Raw genomic sequence first — 26,926 nt, forward strand, 5'->3', positions numbered from 1 at the left:
TCTTCTGTGTTTGCCCTTTTTTGCAATGTCCCCTTAGGGTGTCTAATATACTCTAGGCACAGAATGGCTGACTGCTTTTTGTTGTTATTGAAAATTTGTTTATGCACGCAAGAACTGGGCTGTAGGCCAGGGGGTGAGGGAGGTGAGAGGATTTACCATAGACAGAGTGGGAAGCAGAACAGGCAAACTGACTGAAATACACTGCTGAGGGGAGCAGCAGGCGAGTCAGGAGAGGTCTGCGCCACGTGGGTAGCTCCCTGGCTGACCAGGGATCACACTTGTGCTGCAGTGGCTGCGGACAGCTTCATAGTGCTGTGCTTAACTCCTTGCGCCACCAGGGAGCCCCAAAATGGCTGACTATTGAGAGTGAAGGCACACGTGGGACAGAGAACACCAAGACAGTAAAGGGGCCCACAGAGTGTGGATGCAGCAGTGGATTATCTGCAACATGGGAGGAGGTCAGCATCTGCTCTGTCAGTGGGAAGATCCTGCAAGGATCTTGAGGGCACTAGGGAGCCTCTTAAAAGATTTAAGCAAGGCAGAGACATGATTGGTCTGTTTTCGATAGATCCCACTAGCTGCTCTGTAGGGAATGTCCTAAAGGGGCAACACTAGATCTAACAGTCTAGTGAGGGGCTTCTGGTGTGACCCTAGAGAGGGCTGGTGGCATAGCCATGTGGATGGAGAGAGGCATCTACTTCCTCTGGTCAGGAGGGACAGCTGCTGCTAATTCCAAATTTGGGCAACAAGTTCATGCAATTATTATGAGAAATAAAGGTTTTAGTGGCATTAGCAGCAGCAGCAGTCCTGACATGTTCTAGAGATGAACTGGGGAATCTGGGAAGCCAGTGAAAGCCAGATCAAGGGATGACTCTTAGATTTTTAGCTTAAGGAAATAAGTAGATAAGTCAGAAGTGACTCAACAATGAGCATGTCTGGTCTTAGGATAGGTGAAAGGATGACATATTTGGGATCTGTGGGTGGAATATGTTCAGACCTTCACCCCTCAGCCCTGGCTATGATACCTTGTCCTCACACCCCCACGGATAGGGCAGAGAGGATGGAGCATAGTCAGCTAGAAAGGACAGAACTTAGGAGATAAAAGCACCATACCAAGGTGCTCTGTGTGCCCCCAGTAAGTCCCCTCACTGTTTGGGGCCCACACTCACACAAAATGAGAACAACAGGGCCCAGACCTGGTCTCCCCAATACAGAGAACTAGGAAGTAGAGCTCATGTTGAAACACCTCTTCTTCCTTCAAGGTCCTACTCATCTGCTGCCTCCTCCCCTCTTCTGGTGCCCAGAGCCTTCCCACTCTGGCTCCTATAACTCCCACACCCAGTGTTATAGGACGGGGAGAGGGGTAGCCCAAACCCCGCAAACCTGCCTATTCTATGTAGGGTTCTGCCATCCGCCGCATCAATACAAAACATATGAGACTTTAATGGGAAGGAACTTTAATAAAACTAGGAAACAATACAGGTAAGTCAAAGAGTCTAGTTTCTAAATGAAGCACCCAAAGTTACCCATCCCCTCGTGGGTAAAAGTCCATCCATATGGGATTGGCCCAGAGCAAGGCCCCAAAGCCTGCCACAAGTCTAAAGCATCTTCCAGTGGGGACCCACAGAAAAGGGTCAGAAACTACCAGACAAGGCCGGAAGGAAAAGAGCAAAATCAACATCAAAATAAAAGCTGCCATGGTCACCTCCCCATGGGTCTCACCCACATCTGTGTTACCCAGTCCACGACCAAAAGACAAGCACAGTTTCTTCACGTGTCTCTAGGCTCCACGTGCCTCCTCCAGGTCTCCTGGCTCCATCCTGCTTCCTTCCTTAGTCTCTTCTTCAGCTTCTCCTCTTCCTGCTCAGCTCCACCCTCCCTTGGGTGGGGCAGGGAACCTCCCCCTTTCCTGGGGACCACCCTGTTACACCAGCACCCACAGGGCTGTCTGGCCTTTGCCCACCCTGCAGCGTCTAGCACAGTGGCCTCTGGCACAGCGCTGTACAAGTGGGCACTTGCTGTCCCAGGAGCTGCCCTGCCCCCCCACCTGCAGCCAGTAAGTGTGGGCTAGACCAGAACCTGGGCTAGTCCAGGAACTGGGGTCCCTGCTGTCAGGATCCCAGCCAACAGGTGAAAAGAACAAAGGGGAATCAAGACACCCAGAGGGGGCCGCCCTGGTCGCGCGCAGCAGGTTGAACACAGCGCTGTGGAGCTGTCTGCAGCCTCTGCAGTGAGGGTTTGACTCCTGGCCAGCCAGGGAGATACTCATATGGTGTGGCAGACCTCTCCTGTCTCGCCTGCTGCTCCCCTCAGCAGTGTTTTTGGTCCGTCTGCCTGTTCTGCTCCCCGCTCTGTCTCTGGTGAATTCTCTCACCCTCCTGCGCCTTTGGCCTGTACCCCAGTTCTTGTATAAATAAATCTTAAAAAAAAAAAGACACCCAGAGACTGTACATGGGAAATCATAGATGGACACAATGAGTCAAGTATGTTTTCAATCATTTATTAAAATCCTTACGGTTCTCAGGTGGCTGTGGATGGGTGTACATTTCCAGAGTATTTCACATACACAGAAGTGTTGGAGACATGGTCAGCTAGAGGGAGAGGCTTCAGGGAGATTTTCTAGGGATTCTCTACAGGGGTTCCCCACCCTGAGGAGGAGCAGCATCATAAGAAACTCCACTCTCCTACCTCCCCAAAGGGAGGCTGACTGATGAGACAGTGCTGCCTCCAGCATACCCCTACTCTATCCAAGCTCTCATTCTGTGATTTTGTATTCCCTGACAGAGGCTGGGTTTGGAAGAAGGGTAGTAGTAGTCCAAAGAAAGGACTACTTCTGCAAATGAGCGTGGCCCTCTCCCCCAGTACCATCCTCTCCCCTTCCAAGGCCACTGAGGCAGCCCAGCATCCACATTCTGGCCCAGTCGGCTCCTCTGTTCTCTTCAGCAACAGGACACGGAACACGTGTGGACATCTGCTCAGAGATACACAACACACTGAATTCCACAGATGCACACAGATGCAAAACACAGCAGGGCCATACTCAAACACAGTCACCCCATGTGCTCTACAGACTCTGGGACAGGCAAGTCCATACACAGCTACACACACATATCAGGTACACACGGGCCCCCAAGTACTCTCTCCTCACACATTTCACGTAACACTTGTCTAGGAGATGCTGTGGGGTGCAGCTCAGATACCCTGCCCCTCGTCCCACTGAAGCAATCACTTGCCCAGGCAAAGTCACTCAGAAGGAGGAGGAGAGAGGAGGTTTGGGAGGAAGAGTCATGCAGAGGTATCCCAGCCAGGCCCCCGTGCCCCACTTCAGGAAAACTCTTCAAGGCCATGACAGCTTCTGAGCCTGGGTTACCTCTGTAGCACAGCTCCCTACTCTTCCGGCTTCTTCATTCCCCAGGTGTTGCTCAGGTGCTCCCCAATACAGACTGAGTGTGCAGAGCTCTCCCTTTCTCAAGGGTCTTCAATCCTCATGTCTGAAGAGATTAGGTCTTTTCTTCGCAGCATCCTGAAGGCTGACTTGCTGAACTGATCCTATAGCCTGGGGCTGAAGTAGAGGCCATAAATTAACTCCTGGGTGACGCAGGGCTGGACACAAATCAGGATCCTCCAGGCTATCTGCATTTGCTGCTGAAATCTGTGCCTTTGTTTCTAGTCTCAAGTCCCAGTTGGTTGTATGACCTTAGGCAATACTTCCCTCTTTGGGTCTCAAATTTTCCATATATATAGTGGGAAGTCTGCAGTTTGGGACACAGGCTTCCTGTGACACTTATAGATGGGCATGGACTTCACAGATGCTCCTGTACAATCGTCTGCTGGCTGGCAACATAGGTCTCACCGGGAGCTCATTAGAAATACAGAACTACAGGCCCCACCTTAGACCCCTGAATCAGAATCTGCATTGTCACAAGGTCACGGGGCACATTATAGTGTGAGAAGCACTGTCCCAAATGAGTTCCTGACAGTTTCTAGGGTTCTATAATCTATAATTTCAACAGGCAAGGGAGTGGGAAGAGGGGACTGATTTCCCAGTGAAACTCTGTCTTTACTGACCCATGGTGACCAACAGCTCAATTCCAGGCAGCTTTCATAACTCCAGAGTTTCCAGTAGTGGTCAAGGTAATTTTTTAAATAATAATACCAATGATGGTGAGATTTGAGTATGGTGAGGAATGGACTTCTCTGAGACTCAGGACCATCTCACTATTAGACATAACCCATTCTTACTCCAGTTTGTGGCAATTTGTTATGGCAGCCGCAGAAAACCAACACAGCGCTGGAACAGAAGAGGGAGCACAGGTTGAGATCAGAGAGAAAACAAAAGAGCCTGAGACAGAAAGTAGAGCTAGGCACAGAAGGTTCTAGAAGGTGACGCTAGGTGGGTCTCTAAAAGAATCCAAGAAATGCCACAGCACAGAGGATAAATTAAATTGGCAAGGCGCATGGTGTGACTGGGGTTTTCAAGACAGTCAGTGAAGGGCCTCCCCAGTGGCACAGCGGTTGAGCGTCGCACTGCGAAGCTGTCTGCAGCCTCTGCAGTGCCGGTTCGATTCCCCACCAGCCAGGGAGAACCCCACATGGTTTGGCAGACCTCTCCTGCCTCACCCGCTGCTCCCCTCGGCAGTGTCTTCAGTCTGTCTGCCAGTTCTGCTCCCCGCTCTGGCTCTGGTGAATCCTCTCACCCTCTTGAGCTTCTGACCTGTACCCCAGTTCTTGTATAAAATAAATAAATCTTTAAAAAATAAAAAAGACAGTCAGTGAAGCTGCCATTTTCTAGAGCGCTTATTTGACTCTTGCAGCTTCTAGTATCTCAAATGCATTAGCTTTTTCCTTTTAAAGGAATTCTCTTCCACACATAACTGTAAGGGTTTGACAAGCACAAATTTTATCATTAACAACCATGGGTAACTTTGTGCTTGGTCAACCAGACCCTGTTTTTAGTCATGATCGGCTAATCTCACTTAATCCTCACAGATGCCCCCAGAGATAGGCATGGTATCTGCTCCTTAACAGCGATAAAGAAACATTCAGGAAGACAGTGGAGTGGCCTGACCACAGAGCAACAGAGACTGAAGGTTTGGGGCTGGCCACACTGGTACTGGCTGATGGTGTTGGGCCAATCCCTTCACATTCCATCAGCCCACATGTCTCCAGTTTCCAAGCCGTCACCATGGTGGCTACCTCTTGTGACCGGTCGGTAGTAATTATGTTTTTTAAACTCTTTTTTAAAGAGTTATTTATGTTATTTAAGTTATTTTATTTCAGCATACAAGAACTGAGGTACAGGACAGAGGTAAGGGGTGTGAGAGGATCCACCAGAAACAGAGTGGGGAGCAGAACAGGCAGACTGACTGAAATACATTGCCGAGGGGAGCAGCGGGCGGGAGAGGAGAGGTCTGCCGCGCCATGTGGGTAGCTCCCTGCCTAGGCCGGGGCTCGAACTTGTGCTAGAGTGGGTGCTAATAGCTTCACAGGTTGCATCTTAACCCCTTGCGCCACCAGGGCGGCCCGGCCCGTAGTAATTAAAGGAACGAGACCAGCCAAACGCTACGAACCGCGACCAACACGGTCCCAGTCCCTCGGGGCGGCCTCCGGGGCGGGCCCACGCGCCCCACTGCTCGGCGGGCCCCGCGCCGGCCGCCAGGGTGCGCTGTGACGCGGCGCGGGCCGGGGCGCTCTAGCCTCGGCCGGCGAGTCGCTGTCCTTACCTTCAGCAGGAACCCGCGGCTCGGTGTCTGCGCCCGCCGGCCCTCCGCTCCGTCCCGCAGCTCCCCACTGCCCTCTCGCCGCCCGCCATGGCCCTGCTGCACTCGGGTCGCGTCCTGTCCGGGGTGGCCGCCGCCTTCCACCCGGGCCTCGCCGCCGTGGCTTCTGCCAGAGCCAGGTAACCGGGGAGATGGGGAAGAGACCCGGGACGACGGGCCTGCCCCGCCGGGCTGCGGGGGTCCCGGGACACCTACACCCCCCCGCACGGACACACACGCCTTCCTGGCTTCGCGGGGCCTCACGGGGGTGAGGGTTCCCTGGGGTTAGGCGCCTTCGCCTCACGAACCTGCCCCCCCTCACCAGCGACCCCCCGCGGTCCTACATCCCTCCGGTCCCCTGCCCTGAGGACCGCGGGAGGGCGGGCCAACGCGTTCTCCTAGGTTAGGAAGTGTGGCCCTCCCGGGCACCCGGACTCCCTTTCCAGGGTGGGGGGGGTCATGAGACGCAGGTTGTGCGCCGTGGGGGCGGGGGGCGCGGGGTGAGTACGCGGGCTGCGGCGCCCCGCGGGTCTGGCGCCCATTGGCTGAGGCGGCGAGGCTGCCTCGCGCCCATTGGCTGAGGCGCCCGGGGCGCGAGTGCCCTTGACCAGCTGCCCTGGGGGGCGGCGGGACACACCTGTCGTGGTCCCGCTGGCCCGACGGGGGTTGGCTGGGCGGCGCCCGGCTGCCATTTGCCCCGCGGAAGGAAGCGCCCCGGAGGAAGCCGCCCGTGACTCTCGCTTTCGGGCCGGGGTTTGCTCTCAGCATCCCGTGACCTTGGCGCCCGGCATCTTCCTCGTCCCGGTCTTACCCCCCCCACCACCTCCCCAACTACGCTGCTTGGCCTCAGAATGGAAAAGCGCCGGGGTGTAATGCACCTCTTTTTATTTTAAGCCCGTAAGAGGAAGGCGCCGTTCTTCCTCTCCATCCCCCCGTGCTGTTTCATTTAGTTGTATTTCGTCACCACAGTCTCTGCGCCAGGCACTGGACCAAACGCTGATAGACACAGCGGTGAACTAGCCTGAGGGAGGAACAGTTGCCACTCAAAAAAAGTCACAAGTGTGTCGTTTCCAACAGCGTGATAAGTGTTTCGGAGAAAAGGACAGGGCATGAGAGAAGTTAGTAATTCCTTCCTGGTGGAGACCTGAGCTTGGATTTTTCATTCACTCAAGGAACCGGGGCTCCAAACCACCCCACAGATATTAGCTACAAGCAGCAACCCCTTGGCCTCTGAGAGGTGCCTTGGCCTTTCGTTTAAAAGGGTAAAAGGATATACGATGTCTTTAAGCCAGCAGGACAGAATGTCCTTCCAGAGCCCCACGCTCTTGGTGTGCAGTTTTACCCAGGCTTTTGAGCTTTGATTTCTCCCTGATTTGGTTCCTCTTGGCCTACTGTCAAGACATGCTCTTTAAGACAGCTATTTCAGTGGAGCAGAATTAAAGAGAGGTTATCGTTTATGTAGCAAATTTGGAGAACAGGAAGGGGTGCCTAAAACAATGAGCAAGAGGAAGTTTTTCACCTTTTTTTTTTTAAAGATTTATGCATACAAGAATTGGGGTGTAGGGCAGAGGTGTGGGGGGTGAGGGGATTCACCAGAGACAGAGTGGGGAACAGAACAGGCAGATCTACTGAAATACCCGCTGAAGGGAGCAGCGTGCAAGACAGGAGAGATCTGCTGTGCCCTGTGGGTCAGCTTCCTGACTGGGGCTGGCAATAGCTTGACAGCGCTGTGTCTTTAACCCCTGCACCACCAGTGAGGCCCTTTTTCACCGTTGTTAAAGTAACCTCTTTTACAGATTTGACTTAGTAGCCTACAGCTCTACTTACAGTGCTTGGTGAAATTCCCTATGGGTGTGACCTTTTAGTCATCCCGTTTGAAAGCCTGACTCATTTTACTTTTCTGTTTTTCCTCCATTAGAAGTAAGTTCCATGAGAGCTGAGACCTTACCCACTTTGTTCACTGTTACATCAGAGCACGTAGTGCCTGGCAAGTCTATAAAGTTGAATGTTTTTATTTTAAACCTGGATTTTAAAATTGAAGCAAGAGAAACAAATATTTTACAGTTGTATTTTGAATCAAAGCCTAAATACATAGGGGAACCAACATGGTGCAAAATGCGTACCAAAAAAAAAAAAATCTTAAGATTTTTGTGCACCTGCTGTTAAGGAGATAATGTTCAAATTTAAACTATGTTGTGTGATGGGGTGATAGAGCCCGATGCCATAGCTGGCCATGATTGTTCACTGTTCAGACAGCAAGACCTTCACTCCTGCTACTCAACAAGCCAGCTGTAAGAGTGGTTTCTTTAGTTACGTTTTTTTCTGAAGCCAAATGTAAAAGTGGAAAACATTTAAAATATACTCAATCCATTTAAGTTTCTCTTTTTAAAAAAGCCTCATCCTAATACACCAAAACCTTCAGAGTTGTATTCTGAAGAAATAACTATTTTTATTTTATCCTATTAAATACTTAATTTTTCCCTCTTAGGTCATTTATAGAATTAAGTTCAAGTGTTTTATTTAGCTGCATTTTTTAAAGCAAAGCACTGGACATTTAATCTTTTCTTACTTACCAGTGCTATAAAAGCCTAGTGACATGAGAAATAAAAATAGATAGGTGTATTCTGATTTATCATGATATGGTTCTTAATTGTTTCTGAGTAATTTTTAGGGCAATAACTGAAGGATTATCATGAGGTGCTTTAGAAGGGCAGTGTACAATAGTGATACAACCAGTAACTAGAAGATCAAAATTGTAGTATTGTCTTTGCTGTTTTTAGCTCTCTAATGATGTGCAAGTTAACATCTCTTGTTATTTTAAAACAAGAATGTGAGGGAAAGCATTTTTAAAGCTACATAAAGCACTAGGTAGGCTCCTGGGAAATTTTGAAGGCATTTAATTTGGAAATGCTTATCTGAATACTTTGTACCTATTTTGGTTGGATAGTTAGTATTGCTCAATGGTGAGGCTTTGAACTTAAGTCCAAAGTGCATAGATAGGAATCTCTTTGTAGGTTACCGATCAGCATCAATATTGTCCTTAGAATACTCGTTTTCGTCTTGTACTAGTCCTAAAAAAAATTAGAGTTCTTTCTATGGGGGTACAGTGTTGACTGGTTTTGTTTTTTTTTTTTAAGGAATTGAGTAAAGAAGAACATAGAGGCTCAGAACATGACTGATACAGAGTTGATCAAATTGAGTTGCCTGCTCCTATATTTGTATTGAGACTCACTCTTTTCAGATTGCTTTTTACAAGTCTTAAAAGCTACAATTTTCATCCAGATGTCTTTCTCTAACAGAAAATTCAGGGCTAATCATTTCTGAGAAAATTTCTATGCTAGATGAATTTTTTTGTTTTTTTCATTTATATATTTTTTACATTGTTGTTCATTTTTAAACAATGTTTGCTTTCTCTCCCCACCCCCAGGTGTAGTCCCCATAGAATTCCCTTCCCCAATGCACCCGTGCACCATCACCTCAGTCCCTTGTGCTCCTCCCTCTGACCCCTCTCCCTCCTCCTCCCCTGCAGGATGTCTCTGGTTTATAATTATCTGTTTGTTTTTTTTTTTTATTTTGTTTTTTGTTATGTTTAATATAGCTATTTTTCCCCCTGATCTCTTGTTTGGGTCCCCTATATTCCTCCTATAAGTAAAACCATCTGATATTTTTCATTTTCCTTCTGGCTTTTTTCACTGAACATAATTCCTTCTAGCTCCATCCATGTCGCTACGAATGGCATGAGTTTGTCTTTTCGATTGCTGAATAGTATTCCATTGTGTGTGTGTGTGTGTGTGTGTGTGTACACACACACACCACATCTTGTTGATCCAGTCATCTATTTTGGGGCCTTTGGGTTGCTTCCAGATTTTACCCATTATAAATAGTGCTGCAATAAACATAGGGGTACAAGTATTCTTTTGAATCAATGTTTTTGTGTCCTTTGGGTGCTAGATGAATTTTTTAAAAAACTTCACAGATAAGTACTTTTCATACCATTTTACAAGAATGGTGCCTTCTGTCCGTTGGGTTAAAGGCTGTGCTTTTGTGATCTCTGAGTGAAGGCCCTGGAGAGAGAACCATCTTTTTAAAATGAAAACTGCTTACTAGAAATTTTCTATGATAATGTCCTTGAAACTCAAAAGTATTTCTTTCTTTCATCAGTTAATGACAGTGTTGTACATAAGCAAGTGGCTACATGTTTTCAGGGTCTGAACTGTGGGTAGAAAATAACAAAAGCTTCCTCCAGGCCAGGTCCACAAGTTGTTTCAAGATATTTGTTTCTTGCTATGCCTAGGCAGCCTAAACAAGGAAAAAGGAGAAGAGGGATTTTGAGTCCTGGTAATAGAGCTAGGAGGGGAGAGGGTGATAATGATAATGTCTCCTGGGGCTCTAGAAAAAAAACTAAGTGATAATAATTGAAAAGCTGTGACTCTGCTTGCTACATGCTTGCCTTAAGTAAAAGTCTAATGGTAATGTAGTGAAAGTGATAGCTACTACTGAATCAAGCACACACTCTGAGCCAGATTTTATTGCAAATGTTTTGTATTTTATGACCCCTTTCACCATTATAACAACCTTGTGAGATAAGTACTATTATGCCCCCATTTTACAGATAAGAAAAGACGAAACATAGGTGTTTAATGGCCTAGCTGTGTTCACACGCAGGTAGGTGTTACCTGAATTCACACATCTTGCCCACTATTGACATTGCCCACTGTGAGCTATTCAAAGAAAAGCCTAAGAAATCCAAAAGCAGAATAATCCACCCTTTAATAACAGAATGAAAGTATTATAGCTACTGAGATAAGTTTCAGCTTGTCAAAAGAGCATAAATTTCACTCTGCTGCTGAGGCCAACCAGCCACCCAGCCGTTGAAGCAATGCTCCCCTCATGGCACACAGAGGTGTTTGAGTGCTGACTCACCACAAGTTCAACCAGAGAACCATTGTTAGGAAAGAAATTCTTTTTTTTTTTTTTTTTAAGATTTATTTTTATTTTATACGAGAATTGGGCAGGCCAGAGATGCAGGGGGTGAGAGGATTCACCAGAGACAGAGTGGGGAACAGAACAGGCAGATAGACTGAAGTACACTGCTGAGGGGAGTAACAGGCGAGACAGGAGAGGTCTGTCCCGCCATGTGGGTTTCTCCCTGCCCGGCCAGGAACCAAACTCTTGCTGCAATGGCCGCGGATTGCTTTCATAGGTTGTTTCTTAACCCCTGTGCCACCAGGGAGACCCAGGAAAGAAATTCTAATGGAACAGGTCGCTGAGCTTATCAGCAGATAAGCACTGAGAACTTCAGTTGTGCTGAGCTAAAACATTTGATTGGTTGAGACTGGAGAAATGATCACTAAGAGAATTTGGACTGTGTCACCTCAATAATTTGGAACCTTGCTTCCCTAACTTCTTGATTCTACAGCACCTGTCCCACCCACTCTTTTTCACCTTGACTTTATTCTCATAGGTCACTTCCTCCTGGAAACATTCCTAAGCCTATTCTTCCCTCCCCTTCCCAGGAATATTAATAGGTCTTTTCCTTGTGGGGTCTCCCTGGTAGCACAGGGGGTTAAGTGTCAGTATTATGAAGCTGTAGGCAGCCATTGCAGCACAAGTTTGATCCCCAGCCAAGGAGGTGACCCACAGACCTCTCCTGTCTCGCCCACTGCTCCCCTCAGCAGTATATTTCAGTAGGTCTGCCTATTCTGCTCCCCACTCTGCCTCTGGTGAATCCTCTCACCTCCCGCACCTCTGGCCTGTACCCCAGTTCTTGTATGCATAAATAAATTAATCTTTAAAAAAATGGGTCTTTTCCTTGTGCCTTCCAGAACTCTTTGTGTCTTGAGTCAGTCTTTTTCACTGTACATCATCATTGTCTGCACTGTTTGTAATTCCCTACAGGTCACCCCTCTGGACTTAATCTGATGGGCAGGAATTATGTTTTTCTCTTCTTTCTATACCCAGGTTAGCACATAGCAGGTTTTCAGTGGTTGATTAAGGAAATCAAAGACTTTGAGAAGGCCAAATCAAAAAAGTTGTTACATGATATGGTCACTTGATTAAGATAGGATTGTGAGTGCCTAAGAAATAATTTCATTCCTATTTAAAAGAAACGAAAGAACTTTAAAAGTAAACATATAGCATGATTATAAGCAACCTTAGCTCATATGTGAAAGTTTTTTGTTTGTTTTATTCTATACTTAATCAAGGACATAAGAGAGTCAACAGAAAGCAGAGAGAAATGTTCTCGTAAAACCCAGAATCTCAAGTGTCAAGGCAGATTACATAGAAGGTAAAGATAACTTGTCATATTGTAGGTGAAGTTGTTAATCACTAAACCAAGGAAGCCTGGGCAAACTTTGTTAAAATGTTAACATGTTGCATAGTTTATTTTCAGACTTAGTTATTAAAATAAATTGAAAATTCACTTGCCACAATACAGTGAATATTAGTAGTTAGGCCACACCTAAATAAAAGCCATTTCAGGTTCTTAATTGGAAGAATATAAAGAGATACAAAGACCAAAATGGTTGAGAACCACTGCTTTAGGACTCAACAAACAACTCTTGTTCATCAAAAAACAAAAGCTCATACACAGTTGTGTTTATGTTACTGTTGATACTAGTTGTCTCAACCACTCATTGATTTGAACTTTTAGTTTAAGTAACTTCGATTTCATAGACAAAACTGAGGAGAAAGGGAATTGCTCTCAGTGCTGCACAGCATTTTCTCAGGCTCATAAAGCTCATGAACACACAGTACAGCCTCTAAAGTGATACACACATTCTTTTTAGATCTCCTTAAAATGGCAACAAAGAATGTGCACACTAAAATAACTTAGTTACAGCCACCCTAAAGCTTATAAAAATAAAGTATACTTTGAATTATGCTTAGTAATCAAAGTATATCTTATTTTAGAAATTATCTGGGTATCCAGTGATAAACCCATCAATTCATAATTTATTCCAAGACTTAAGCTACTTAAAGATCTTAAAAATTGTCTTCAGGTTGCCAATATTACAAAATATAACATTCTCCAAAAACCCATTATCCCCATCTCATCTCATCATGAGGAAAACATAAGACAAAATTCCAGGAGAGGATCCCACAGTATGCCTGACTAGTACTGCCCAAACTGTCAAGATCATCAAAAACAAGAAATATATGGAGCTGTCAGAGCCAAAAGGAGTTTAAGGAGACATGACAGCCAAAGGTAATGAGGTGTCCAGATGGGATCCTGGAACAGGAATAGGACACACAGTCAAAACTAAAGAAATCTGAATAAATTGTAGACTTGATAATGTATCCATGTTAGTTTACTAGTTGTAATGTAAAATGTTAACAAAAGGAAATTGTTGGGGTGGGTGAGTATATGGAAATTCTGTATTATCAATTTTCTGTAAATGTAAAGCTGTTCTAAAAAGTAAAACCTCCCCGGCCACCAGCGAGGGTCCCACATGGCACAACAGACCTCTCTTGCTGCGCCCACTGCTCCCCTCAGCAGTGTATTTTCATCACTCTGCCTGCTCTGTTCCCCGCTCTGACTCGTGAATTCGCTCGCCCTCCCTCGCTTCTGACTGTACCCAGTGCTTGTATAAATAAATAAATCTTTTTAAAAAATAAAAAAATAAATAAAAATAAAACCTATTACTAAAGGAGTAAAAAATATGTAATTGTTGAAATTAAAAATTTGTCAGAATGATAACTCAAACACAAATTTACATTTTTCGTGTAGGAGTAACATTTAAAGTGTATAAGAGTAATGTTAGCTTATTTGCTAAGTAAACCAGTGTAAGTTTAGGAAAAACAAACCCACATATATTAGAGTATATGCATGTATTATACTTAATATGAATAAATAAAAGACTTAACTTTTTATTAAATCAGAATTAAACTAGTTTTATTTATCAAATGTTTATATTTGAATTTTTAAAACATTTGACTTTTTTCAGTCTCTTTTTTTTTAAGATTTATTTATTTATTTATACAAGCACTGGGTACAGTCAGAAGCGCGGGAGGGTGAGAGAATTCACCAGAGCCAGAGCAGGGAGCAGAGCAGGCAGAAGGACCGAAGTACACTGCTGAGGGGAGCAGCGGGCGGCAGGAGAGGTCTGCGCGCCATGTGGGACCCTCCTCCGGTGGCCGGGGAGCAGCCGGGGATCGAACCGGTGCTGCAGAAGCTGCGGGCAGCTTCGCAACCCAGCGCTCAACCGCTGCGCCACCGGGGAGGCCCAACATTTGACTTTTTTAAGAAAAAATATTTTTTAGAGGGAAAATAGTAAGTCTACCATACTTAAAGTGCTAGAAATTCAATCTCTACAACACAAACAGAACAGAGTACCCTTGAAATTTTTATGATTTTTAGTACCCTCCTGTGATGGAAAACATTTCAGATTTAGACACTCAGGTAAAACAAAAAACACTTATTTTGAATTACTGATTCATAGAGAGGATATAGCTCTTCAAATAGACAACATGAGTCACTGATCAAAGAGTAAACAGCAAGAAAAGCCTCATGGGTCCAAAGAAAAAGTTTACAACATTCTTAATTTTAGCTCCAAATCCATAAAGACAAAAAGACAACAAACCAGATTATCTGTCATCTCTCATCGAACAGAGAACTAGATTTCTACTGCAAACTTTACAGAGATCACTGAATGGTCAGAGCATTACCCAAATTCAGTCATTGCTTGGGACAAGTGTGGTAGGGGAGTAGGGCTTATAAGTGACCACAAGCCAAACCCCAGAGCAGTTGTTGGTGGGGACAAGCTAGAGAGAGTTAAAGTTCTGTTGCCTCTGGGCATTCACTGGGAGCCAAGGAAAGACGAGGTATATATCCCCAGCTCTGTACTTCACTTGACCAGTCATGTTCTCTATGACTGTTAAAGGATCATATGTGGGCCACCCCGGTGGCGCAGTGGTTGAGCGCTGGGCTGTGAAGCTGCCCTCAGCTTCCGCAAGGCCGGTTCAATCCCTGGCCACCGGGCAAGGGTCCCAAATGGCACACAGACCTCTCCTGCAGCACCCGCTGCTCCCCTCAGCAGTGTACTTCGTCAGTCTGCCTATTCTGCTCCCCGCTGGTGAATTCTCTCACCTTCCCGCGCTTCTGACTGTACCCAGTGCTTGTATAAATAAATAAATAAAATCTTTAAAAAAAAAAAAAAAAGATCATACTTAAATGCAAAATCGTAACTAGTACAAATAAAAATAACACTACCAAACATAACTCAAAAATGAGGGCATCATTAGGATGTTATAAACAGTTCTGCTAGTTTTAATACCTACATACCCAACAATTCTCTGCATTCCTCTCCACCCCTACTGCCCCCACGCTACTTGCTACCCTCCTTGCTTTATCTCTTGCCAGACAAAGAACCAGATTCTTGAGTGATCTTTCTGCATCTGCCCTTACCACTGTATTCAGTACCTCACCATACCACCAGATGAGCTCTAAAAATGCAAGTCCATTCATTTTACTCCCCTTAACTGATCAGCCATTTTCCCCAGCCCCCCAGAAAAAAAAATTCTTTAGGAATTCTATGCATTTCCAAAGTGGAGCCCCAAAACCTATTTTCAGCAGATTCCAAATGGTACTCTTAACAAATCTGGGAATAGGATAAAACCCAAGCCCGTTTTGAGGGTTATATAATCTTCTTGCAGTTGCCCTTGCTGCTCTAGTTTCATTTTTTACCATTCAAATTACTTGAAATATTCATTGCTGGGAATTTAGGTCAAGTTCAGACAACCTTGAAATCCTACATACAATGATTTAAGCATACCCTTCTGTTTCTCATAGCATTTGTTTGAAAATCATTGGTCTTTTCCACTTTCCTACACAATGCTTTGAAAACTTGTGCGTTGTTGGTTGAATGGAGTCTATTGGTATGTCCTATGCAAAGTATACATGCAGGCATTTGTTGTAGTGGATTTTTGGTAGATTTGCAATGTCTCTGGCCATGGAAATCTAGCCATAGTTACTGATACTTTGTATTTCCCATTTCAGCTCCTGGTGGACCCACGTGGAGATGGGACCCCCAGATCCCATCCTGGGAGTCACAGAAGCCTTTAAGAGAGACACCAATAGCAAAAAGATGAATCTGGGAGTTGGTGCTTACCGGGATGATAATGGAAAGCCTTATGTGCTCCCTAGCGTCCGGAAGGTGAGCTTGCCATCCATCTCCTGTCTAATTGGGATAAATAACCTGAAGGGAGCTCCCAGAACATGCCAGAGGGAGTTCAGAGACCTGGGTTCTAATTCTGGCACTGCTGGGTCAAAACCCTAGAATGCCCCCAGTTGAAATCTGCACTGAAACCAGCCCCCATACACGCGGGAAGAAAAGACCAAAGAGGCAGGCCACTCCAGATTGGTCAGTAGCAATTTTTACTCAAGAAGCTCTGTCTTGGGTGGCTGCAAGACAAGAGTTTCCTGCATGTGCCCCACCCAGCCCCCTTGCAGACATTTAAGTAACAGCTTTAACTGTCTTCAGTCACATGCCATCCAGATAGGTCTGAGCAATGCATTGGGCATTACAACACATTTTCTCAAGACTGTATCCTTGGCTCCACCCTGACAGTGTGTTCTCCGAGGAGCAAGGCTATAAGGTGCATTACATGGGGAGGGAATAAGGAGCCTCCATCTTCCTGAGTTCTGCTGGCTGATCAAAAGGCAGTCAGTTCTCTTGCTGCCCCTTCTCCAACAGACAGGGACTGCTTGACTCACTTCAGCTTTCGTGGCTAGAGTCTCCTTGATTGTAAAAATAAGAGGTAGAACTAACTCCATGGTCTTCTCCCAGATTGCACTTCTCTGATTATCCATCAAACAGGCACAGTGTCATGTTTAATCCTGAGAGTGCGTAGGAGGAGTAGAACTTAGCGCTGACTCTTGGATGCTTTTCAAGAAAGCCATTTCATGTTAAATGGTAACCCAGAGATACTGTGTACCCACCCACAAAATACTATGATAAAAAATACTTCTATTCTGTGATATGAAATATCAAGTGTCCTACTTACCCTTTTCCTTGGACTAACTCTCAAATAAAAAACAAGGCTTTACTTGCAAATTTTAATTTATAGACCATTAACTATTAATCAGGCTAATTCTGGGCAGGGAGAAGAAAGTAAATGGATGCTTTTTCCCTTCTAGGCGGAGGCCCAGATTGCATCAAAAAATCTGGACAAAGAATACCTGCCCATTGCAGGACTGGCCGACTTCTGTAAGGCATCTGCAGAGCTCGCCCTGGGTGAGAACAACGAAGTTTTGAAAAGTAGCCGGGTAAGCGGAGCAGACTGGTATCATACAGGGTCTGTTTTTAAACTGAACATCTTAAACAAATTTGAAATGCTGTAAAATATTGTTTTGAGGTAGCTACACTATTGCTAATATGTCTTCTTTAGATAGTAAATTGGGACAAATTAAGGAATCTATAAAACACCAATTCCAAAAATGTACTAGTAATTTTGAAAATGAAGTCGTAATTTGACTGATGGACCTGACACTGCTTTTGCTGCTAGTCTCTGTGCACTTATGTTGATTTTACTTTGAATATGCTTTGGAAGTGCCATCTGTGCCAAGTTTTAGGTCTATAATTGGCCCCTGCCCTCATGTACTGAGTTCCAGCTTAGATGGAAGAAGGTCAGGAAAGAGCTCCAGGTGGACTCGGGGCCAGGAACAGCGGCACTACCAATGCCGCCCTCCCCGTAGGTCAGTGAGCGTCGTTGCAACATGCAGGGGAGCCTAAGCAACCCCTGGGTGTCTCCTGGAAGGACCCTCTTATTGTGGAAGAAAGATGACACTAAAAGTCACTGCACATTCGCGTTTTACAAAGAGGTCTCTGCGTGAAACTGCAGATCCAGCCCAGCACCAGTACAAGGCCAGCATTGGGTAGGTAGGGTGCTCCCTGCCTCTGAACAGCCTGCTCCTGGCTGCCAGCTCACTTGTGTTGGGCTTACTTTTGAGACAAATGTACTTTTTAGTAAAAACATTTGTATGTTTAATATTTATTTTTCTGGGGGAAAACATACAAAGTTACAAAAAAAAGTCAATATATCTCTCCTCCCACACCCCAAGACCAGACTAAATGTATATAAATAAATACATAGTTACTAACCTGTGGTCTTAGTCCACAGGTTAGTTCATTAACACAGAGGAAAGCATACAACCTCGACCCCAGGGTGAATGTGATTTAGTTTTCTGTGTCTATAATCATCCACCCACCTGTTAACCTCTCACGAAAACGTCTATTTTTTTTTTGTGATTTTGCTCCATTCAGCCAGTTGTACCCCAAGTATAAGATAGGCCTCTTAAAATAACAGCAGCTTGTCTTTTATGAGTTGCTATGCCTTTTTGCGAATCATTAATATTACAATCATTAATATTACCAGAGTAATATTAATTACTAGTTTTCATTTCTGTCTTGCCAGTTTGCAGACAGTTTAGTAAAGAGTTTGTTAAGTCAGTCCCCCTACCATTTAGTCCACTGCTCTTAACCCTAGTTCAGAAAATAGGTTTAAGTTTTGTAGCACCTTGTACTCCTGTGATACCTTAAAAAACAATTTATGCCTGCTGTGGTTTCTTACTCATCTCTTAAGTTAACCAGTTTGAAGAAACAGTTTCTCTTGGGCATATTCCTATTACCCAAAAGGGGATTATTTTCACATTCTGAAAATTCAAAGGGGACCACTTAGGACAACCTTTAAAATGTGAAAATATCACCCTAATGTACACTTGTTAACTTGCTTTTCAAGGAACTTTGATGTTCAGAAAATCATCAATTTTATATAATTCTAGAGTAATTTTTAATGTTGTAACTATTTGTGTCTTTTTTTCCCTCTATAACACTCCTTTTTCATATTGGGGGAGGGGAATTTTTGAGCCCTGAAAGTTTCTCATGTAACACAGTGTGATACTAATAATAGCCGGAAGGAATTAATTTCTTTACAGAGGTGCTGGAAACTGAAGAGAAAGCTCTTTGGGGAGTAGATGGTGAGGTCAGGCTGTCTGTGAGCAAATGGGGAAATGAAACATTTGAATTGTCTTGTTTCCAAATATTCATTTGGAACATCCACTTCAGCTTCTAAAAAAGAAAGATACCAACTATGAAGAGGTCTTCTTTGTGGGTGTGACCCCAGTTTTGCTAAGGTGTGGGCCTGTTGAGAGCATTGTACCTCACTTGCTGACTATAGGTGTCTCCCCTTCAGTATGTCACCGTGCAGACCATTTCTGGAACTGGAGCCTTAAGGATTGGAGCCAGTTTTCTGGTAAGTCTGGAAACTTAGGGAAAATCTCTAAGACCACCTGTCCGTTGAAGATGATGGGGTTTCCTATTGCATCTGTGTTTGCTGACCTAGAAGTGTATTTCCTTGTCACAGAATTGGAAGATTGCCTGTTCTCTAATAAATGGAGCTGGGGAAAACTGGGAATGAAAGAACTTAGAGAAAATTACAAGGAAGATATAATATTTAATGAGCATATACTGTTACTAGGAGCTTTTATATCTTAACTCATTTAATCTTTATGAGGGAGTTCGGTTAATGCCATTTTTCAAATGAAGAAAGTAAGGCCTAGACAGGTAGTTGTCTACATGCCATTGTGTCAGACCATGAATTCAGCACTGCCTGCTGCTCCTTTTTTTTTTTAATTTTTTTTTAAGATTTTTTATTTATACAACAGCTGGGGTACAGACCAGAGGCGCAGGAGGGTGAGAGGGTTCACCAGAGACAGAGCGGGGAGCAGAACAGGCAGACAGACCAAAGACACTGCTGAGGGGAGCAGCGGGCGAGACAGGACAGGTCTGCCGCGCCATGTGGGAATCTCCCTGGCCGGCCGGCAATCATATCCTCGCTGCCGAGGCTGCAGACAGCTTCACAGCACTGTGTTCAACCCGCAGCACCACTGGGGAGGCCCACCTACTGCTCTTTCGGTGATAAAAACAAGCTGAATTTCTAATAAGAAAACTCCTCTCAATAAACTACATCAACCTTTTTTTTGTTTCTCCTTTCTTCATTTTCCGTTTCCTCTCATCCCATCTTTTAGCAAAGGTTTTTTAAGTTCAGCCGAGATGTCTTTCTGCCCAAACCATCCTGGGGAAATCACACACCCATCTTCAGGGATGCCGGCATGCAGCTCCATGGCTATCGATACTATGAGCCCAAGACCTGTGGCTTTGACTTCACGGGCGCTATGGAGGACATTTCAGTAAGTGTGGCTTGCAGGATGAGGGGGCAAAAGAACATTTGCAGAGATTTGAGTGTCCCAGCTGGATCTCAGTGTCTAATTTTTTTTTTTAAATTAAACCCCAATTTATTTGCAACTTTTTCTTTTTATAAAGATTTATTTATTTATACAAGCACTGGGTACAGTCAGAAGCGCAGGGGGGTAAGAGAATTCACCAGAGCGGGGAACAGAACAGGGAGGCTAACGAAGAAATACACTGCTGAGGGGAGCAGCGGGCGCGGCAAGAGAGGTCTGTCATGCCATGTGGGACCCTCGTGGGTGGCCGGGGATCAAACCGGCGCTGCAGAGGCTGTGGGCAGCTTGGCAGCCCAGCGCTCAACCGCTGCGCCACCAGGGGAGGCCCTCAGTGTCTAATTTAAAATACTGAGAATGAGCTAATTCCCAGTCCTCAGTTTATCTCTGTTATTTATCAAATGATAGTGACCCTATGGCATTTCTGGTCAACTCTTTCCTTTAAAGCTCCAAAATAATCTCTTGGTGGTTTTCTCTTTAGAAAATGCCACAGCAAAGTGTTCTTCTCCTGCATGCCTGTGCCCACAATCCCACGGGAGTGGACCCTCGTCCTGAGCAGTGGAAAGAAATAGCAACAGTGGTGAAGGTAAGGAAGTCAGCTGACTGGTGACAGTCAGTTTCTATTTAGTAACCAGCCTTAGAAGCTTAACTTGGGTGAAGCCCTAGCAAGTGAGAGTTAGATAACTTAAGCCTGCATGAAAGTTCCATGAAGGAAAGAGCTCACTTGCTTAGTTAGCAGCTCTGTAGTTGATGATATGAGCAGTTTGTAAATATATAGGGAATTCTACTAAAACTTGTCGTTGGCTGCCTGTATACTAGGCACCCACAGACCCCAGGAGGCTGCTAGTGGTTCCTCATTTGCCCTGGTGAGTGGTTATTTGTTCATCCTTTAATTCACTTTTTCATGCCCCCACCTGTCCTTGCCACTGTCCTTGGCATTGCCATTATCATTCACAGGGTCAGCTGTCAGAAGGCACTAGTCACAATTATTAGGAGGAAACTTTCATGTTATAGCCTTGTGCATTCAGAGAGCACTATCAGGATGAAAGAGTTGTTATTACACATGCTCCCAATAAGCACAAATAACCATCTGGAACATCATCAGAGGACTACCTAAAGCTTCGGTCATCTTTTCTTTCTTTCCCAGAAAAACAATCTATTTGCTTTCTTTGACATGGCCTACCAAGGCTTTGCCAGTGGTGATGGTAACAAGGATGCTTGGGCTGTGCGCCACTTCATCGAACAGGGCATTAATGTTTGTCTCTGCCAGTCCTATGCCAAGAACATGGGCTTATATGGTAAGCTAAAGACCCAGAGTGATGTGTGTTCTGAGGAATTTGCAAAAGTGCTGGCAGAGGATGCCACAAAAGTATAAGATTTGGTGGTGATGGGATGTGTATGTCTGTCTGTCTGTCTCCCTCCACCCATGTCTGTCTGTCTCTCAATCCTTGTTCCTTTTTATCTAGAGAAGAAAAATTGGTCTAGTGTATTCTAACTATTATTTTTAGCTACATTTTCTATAATATTCCTGATTTCTTCCAGAAAACAAAATAAAAATGATTATGGCTTCTCTAAATAAAAAGCAACTAATTAATGAGCCAGTAAAATGGATAAAATAAAAATAGACCTTTGAACAAACTGAGTACTCAGACTTTCTATTTTTCCTTGGTTCACCATTCTGATGATTGAAAACTTTTTATCTACGAGAGTATATTTTGTAGTACTTCTGATGAAACATATGACATGCCACAGTTTATGTGGCAATTTAAATATGTGGATTTTTAATCATGATTTGCTTAACATTTTGGACAGAAGAACTAGAAGACAAGATCCATTTTGTCTTTTCAGGTGAACGTGTAGGAGCCTTCACAGTGGTCTGCAAAGATGCTGATGAAGCCAAAAGGGTAGAGTCACAGTTGAAGATCTTGATCCGTCCCATGTACTCCAACCCTCCTCTCAATGGGGCCCGGATTGCCTCCACCATCCTGACCAACCCTGATCTTCGCAAACAGTGGTAAAGGCACACTGCCACTCTGGCCATCCGCCTTTCCCCCCACTGATGCCTCACAGCTCACTTATGATTGGCCTCTGGTGAAATACAGTATCGCAGATTCCATATGTGGAAGGAAGAGGGGAGTGTGCATTTTGTGGTCACTTTCAAATAAATAAATTGGTCCTGTCCTGAAGAGGCAAACGTGATCCACACATTGCAGTTCCTCATCCTCTCATCTCTGGGTAGCTGCTTAGTTGCAGGAATAGATCTCTAAGCAGCTTCTTGACAAGCTCAATCTGCTGTTCGTAAGAAATATTGCCGCTTACCTAGTCATCATGTGCCAGTATTGTTTTTTCTACCTTAAATTAATTTTTTTAAGATTTATTTATTTATGCATATAAGAACTGGGGTACAGGCCAGAGGTATGAGGGTGAGAGGTGTCACCAGAGACAGAGTGGGGAGCAGAACAGGCAGACTGACTGAAATACACAGCTGAGGGGAGCAGCGGGCAAGACAGGAGAGGTCCTTGTGCCATGTGGGTCACCTTCCTGGCTAGGGATCCAATTCGTGCTGCAGTGGCTGCGGATAGCTTCATAGTGCTGCATCTTAACCCCTTGCGCCACAAGGGAGGCCCATTTTTCTACCTTAAATTAATCTTACAAACACTGAAGTAAATAGCAAGTCAGGTTCAGGAAAATTCTTTTCAGTGTGACAGACCACTACTAGACTTAACAAAACAAATTATTTTTTAAATTATTTTTTTTCCCATTACAAAGTGAATGTGTGAGAACATTCCAGAAAGTTTGGGAGAAGGGGAAAAAGTTGACCATAACTCAGCTTTTTTCCCTTTGCTTGCTATTATCCACAGTTGTAATACACTATTTAACAAACTATTATATATATTTGTATAGATTGGTTTTCTTTTTGTCATTTAGAATTATAGTAACTTTTTTTAATATAATATTTTAAAGTTTTTTGTGTGTGTGTTTTCATATTCCCTAATGGTAGTCAAGACTTCATTTTTTTAATGTGCATATAAACATTTTACATGTGCAAAAATGATACATCTTTAGTACTAGATGATAAAATAACTTTACCCTTGGGCACTTCATAATTAGTGAACAAGTCACATACACCATTGCTGCAAGATGGACCTTATACAAGATGAGATAAATGCCAGCTAAAGGGGGAATCTTGATTCTAGTGAGGACTGCACAGCATTTGAGCTATATCAAATGGTAGAGTCTGAGGAAAGGGAAGATTGTCCAGAAGGAAGGAAGCCAGTATAGTGAGAGGATTGCCTTCTCCAGTTCCGCAGATAGAACTAACCTCCTCCTCTTGGGCTCCCACTAAGTCCTGTGCTGCTATTACATACCTTGTCTTGCCTTGTTCCATAGTTGGTTGTTTATGTAAGTCTGTTGCCACTCTGGACTGTACGCTTTTAAAGACCAGAACCAGCTCTCAGTCCTTCTTTCTCCTCAGCACTGAGCACGTGGCTTGGCCTAGTGGTAGATTCACAGTGCAGCATGTTACCTGTGAATGAACAAGAATGTTTCTACTGTCCATGTTAAAAATAAGGCCATATTTTACTCTTTAATCCATAGCTCCGTCCCCTGCATAAGGATGACAAGTCTTAACCTTTCTAAGATTTAGTCATTAATTTGTTTTTACTAACAAGTATATCTTAACTTTTAAATATAGTTTAAAATAGTTTTAGGGGCCTCCCTGGTGGTGCAAGGGGTTAAGACGCAACCTATGAAGCTGTCCACAGCCACTGCAGCACGAGTTCAATCCCCGGCCAGAGAGCTGCCCACATGGTGCAGCAGACCTCTCCTGTCTCGCCCACTGCTCCCCTCAGCAGTGTATTTCAGTCGGTCTGCCTGTTCTGTTCCCAGCTCTGTCACTGGTGAATCCTCTCACCCCCCACATCTCTAGCTTGTGCCCCAGCTCTTGTATGAATAAATAAATAAATCTTTAAGAAAAATACAATAAAATAGTTTTAAACTCTTTAAAATAGTATTCTGATATATAACAAAATGTTCTGAAATAACTTTTTCTTAAAGATTTATTTATTTATGCATACAAGAACTGGGGTGTAGGCCAGAGGTACGGAGGAGGTGAGAGGATTCACCAGAGACAGAGTTGGGGAACAGAACAGGTGGATCTAATGAAACACATTGCTAGGGGAGCAATGGGCGAGACAGGAGAGGTCTGCTGTGCCATGTGAGTCAGCTCCCTGGCTGGCCAGGGATTGAACTTGTGCTGCAGTGGCTAGTGACCACTTGATAGAGCTGTCTTTAACCCCTGTGCCACCAGGGAGACCCATGAAATAGCTTTCTTTTTAGACCAGTGACAGCACATGACTCAGTCAAGTGGGTAGTTAAGGCATATGGTGGGAGTGGCTTACCAGTGCTTGGCCAGAATAGCACTGCATCACAGGACTTTTGTTTTGTTTTACAGGTTGCAAGAAGTGAAAGGCATGGCCGATCGCATCATTAGCATGCGGACTCAGCTGGTGTCCAACCTCAAGAAGGAGGGCTCCTCCCACAATTGGCAGCACATCACTGACCAGATCGGCATGTTTTGTTTCACAGGGCTAAAACCTGAACAGGTGAGTGGGCTCCGACTCCCCCATAGCTGACTGATCAGTCCTTGCAAACCAGAATTTCTCATGGGTTACCTACCTATTCACGCTTACCTGTAAACATTATTTCAGAAACTTTTCAGGTAAAGAAAGTATGTAGCATTCATTTTGTTTTTTTTTTTTTTTAATTCTTCACTTTTCACACCAGAACAAACAGAAGACTGAATTATGAAAGGAGCAGTGGCTTCTCCATAGCTGGATTCTGCATCTGGGTTTCCACCATGCTAAATCTTTTCATCTCTTCATCCTTCAAAATTCATCATCCCACTTGAAAATAGCTTTTTATTCCTACTTTAAACTAGCGCACCAAATTTGAGTATAGGGTTTAAGGGAGAAAATAAAGCTTTTGTTATTTTTGGGTCCTTCTGCTCTTATGCCTGGTTAGGGAGACTCCCCACCCTGCCCAGGCAGTGCCTGAGTGCCTTCTCTTTGCAGGTAGAGCGGCTGACCAAGGAATTCTCCATCTACATGACAAAGGATGGCCGCATCTCCGTGGCAGGGGTCACCTCCGGTAACGTGGGCTACCTTGCCCATGCCATTCATCAGGTCACCAAGTAACTTCCTGGTGAGAGGAAACAGAGATAACCTTCCTGTCTTCAGTCGTGAGATTCACACTGAGAAGGGGGGTGGATGGCGATGAGCAGCTCGTTTCTTCAACCACAGTGCTTAATACTCAGCGACTGAACATGTTTCTCTGAAAAGAACGTGTAGTGAATAGGGCAGAGGCATCTGTGACTGGTGTCTGGAACTTTGTGACTCTAAACCAAACTCCCTCATCCTTGTATCTTCAGCTTTTCTGAAAGTTTACATGTACAAAAAAGTCATAGCCCAAAAATGACCCTTTCGATCATGCCATTGTGATATTCTCAGAAGCTTTAACTGCAGCACCTCATGGTGCTGGGGGTCCCTCTGTGGCTCCAACATGAGAAATAGCTCTTAGCAGAGGCTTTGGGAAGAAGACCTAGTTCTAACACTAACCATCAGCCTCGTGTTTGTCCTCTTGGAATTTAGCAACCTTGTTACCAGACCATATTAATAAAAATCATGTTTTACGAAAACCAGTGAGTTGGCTGCCACTGCAGCATGGAAAAATAAAAGATGCTGCATCCCATCTGATCTAAATAAAAAAAGAAAGAAGGCTCTTCTTTTCAACATTCATGGGCATTTCAATGTTCTTCTCTTCTCCCTTGCCACTGCTCTGCTTTCCCTTAGGCACAAAGTTCTGTAACTAGCCTAGATTTTCATCCTCTTCCACTGCTTGATTGACCAGCAACCCCGTCCTATAGGATTTACTTGTTTGAAGAATGAAGAGCATAATTTACTGCTCATCCCACACCTTCACCCTTCTCATCAAAAAATAGCAGAGTGGGTAATTGCACTTTATTTCAGAATCCTCTTCAGTGGTTGTTCAATTGTCTCATCAGGATGTTGCCTCTGCCCAGTTGGACTTCACCCCTTAGTTCAGTGCTGTTGCGCAGGCACCTGTCCCTCATCCTGAGTTGGGCAGTGCAGGGGAGGACCAGGAAAGAGGATGCTCTGGGCTTTGGTTTTTATCTGTGTGTGCTACCAGCTGGGCTCAGACTCCAACTTTTGAAAAGATACCCACGATCTGCTCAAATCATGTAGACTTCTTGCAGCCTGGTTTCTCTGTTACAATAAAGTTACTGTAGACCCAGCCACCATCTACTATACTCTGTCTTTTTCTTTAATGGGGGAAAGGGTAAGAGGGAGCATATATCCTAACAGGAGCATGTCCTGCTGACCATAAGCCAAAAGCTCTGTTAGCTGTTCCAGATAGAGACCAGAGACACATCTTTGACTCCTCCAATCCAAAGATGTTGCAAATGTGAGTATAATCCTTTAGTGCTGCGGGACCAGTGGGGTACCTTGAAGGATCCTGTGGATATAGGCAGGGATGGGGGATAGTTGGCAACTGGAGATGTCTGTAAGAGCAAAGTAGGTGAGACCAATAACAGTGAATGTAAAGTTAAAGTAATGCAGACTGAATGTGAAATGATTGTTGGTGACCAATCTTCCCCGTCATTATTGAGTACCAAGGAAGTGACAAGCACCATGAAACTGAAAGCCCAGGGTCACAGGTCATATATGTTTCAGTTTCAGCAAAAAAATTCAAAATTAGAAATCCCGATTTTTGTGGGAGGTCTATTGATTCTTAAAAGTTTACAACTAATTTGGCTTTTTTTTTTAATTTTTTTTTTTTATAGAGGCATGTTTTATTTATTATTTGTTTGTTTGTTTTGTTTATACATGCACTGGGTACAGTCAGA

General features: G+C 44.5%; 1 protein-coding gene across 2 annotated transcripts; it reads left to right on the forward strand.

Annotated features, from left to right (window-relative positions):
* Positions 1-5,559: 5,559 nt before the first annotated feature.
* On the forward strand, positions 5,560-25,196 carry GOT2 (glutamic-oxaloacetic transaminase 2; the record flags this gene model as incomplete). 2 transcript variants are annotated; one of them, XM_084257464.1, is made up of 10 exons in its annotated part: positions 5,560-5,899; positions 15,760-15,916; positions 16,900-17,028; positions 18,954-19,013; positions 19,789-19,950; positions 20,483-20,587; positions 21,149-21,299; positions 21,850-22,015; positions 24,455-24,605; positions 25,074-25,196. In XM_084257464.1, the coding sequence occupies 10 exons, from the start codon at positions 5,811-5,813 to the stop codon at positions 25,194-25,196; spliced, it is 1,293 nt and encodes a 430-aa protein (XP_084113590.1). The 2 variants fall into 2 exon arrangements, with proteins under 2 accessions (XP_084113590.1, XP_084113589.1); XM_084257463.1 differs by lacking the exon at positions 16,900-17,028 and having other exon boundaries at positions 5,811-5,899.
* Between the last annotated feature and the right edge of the window lie 1,730 nt (positions 25,197-26,926).

This window comes from Talpa europaea (genome assembly GCF_964194135.1).
Source record: "Talpa europaea genome assembly, chromosome: 16".
In the NCBI taxonomy this organism is placed as follows: Eukaryota; Metazoa; Chordata; class Mammalia; order Eulipotyphla; family Talpidae; genus Talpa; species Talpa europaea.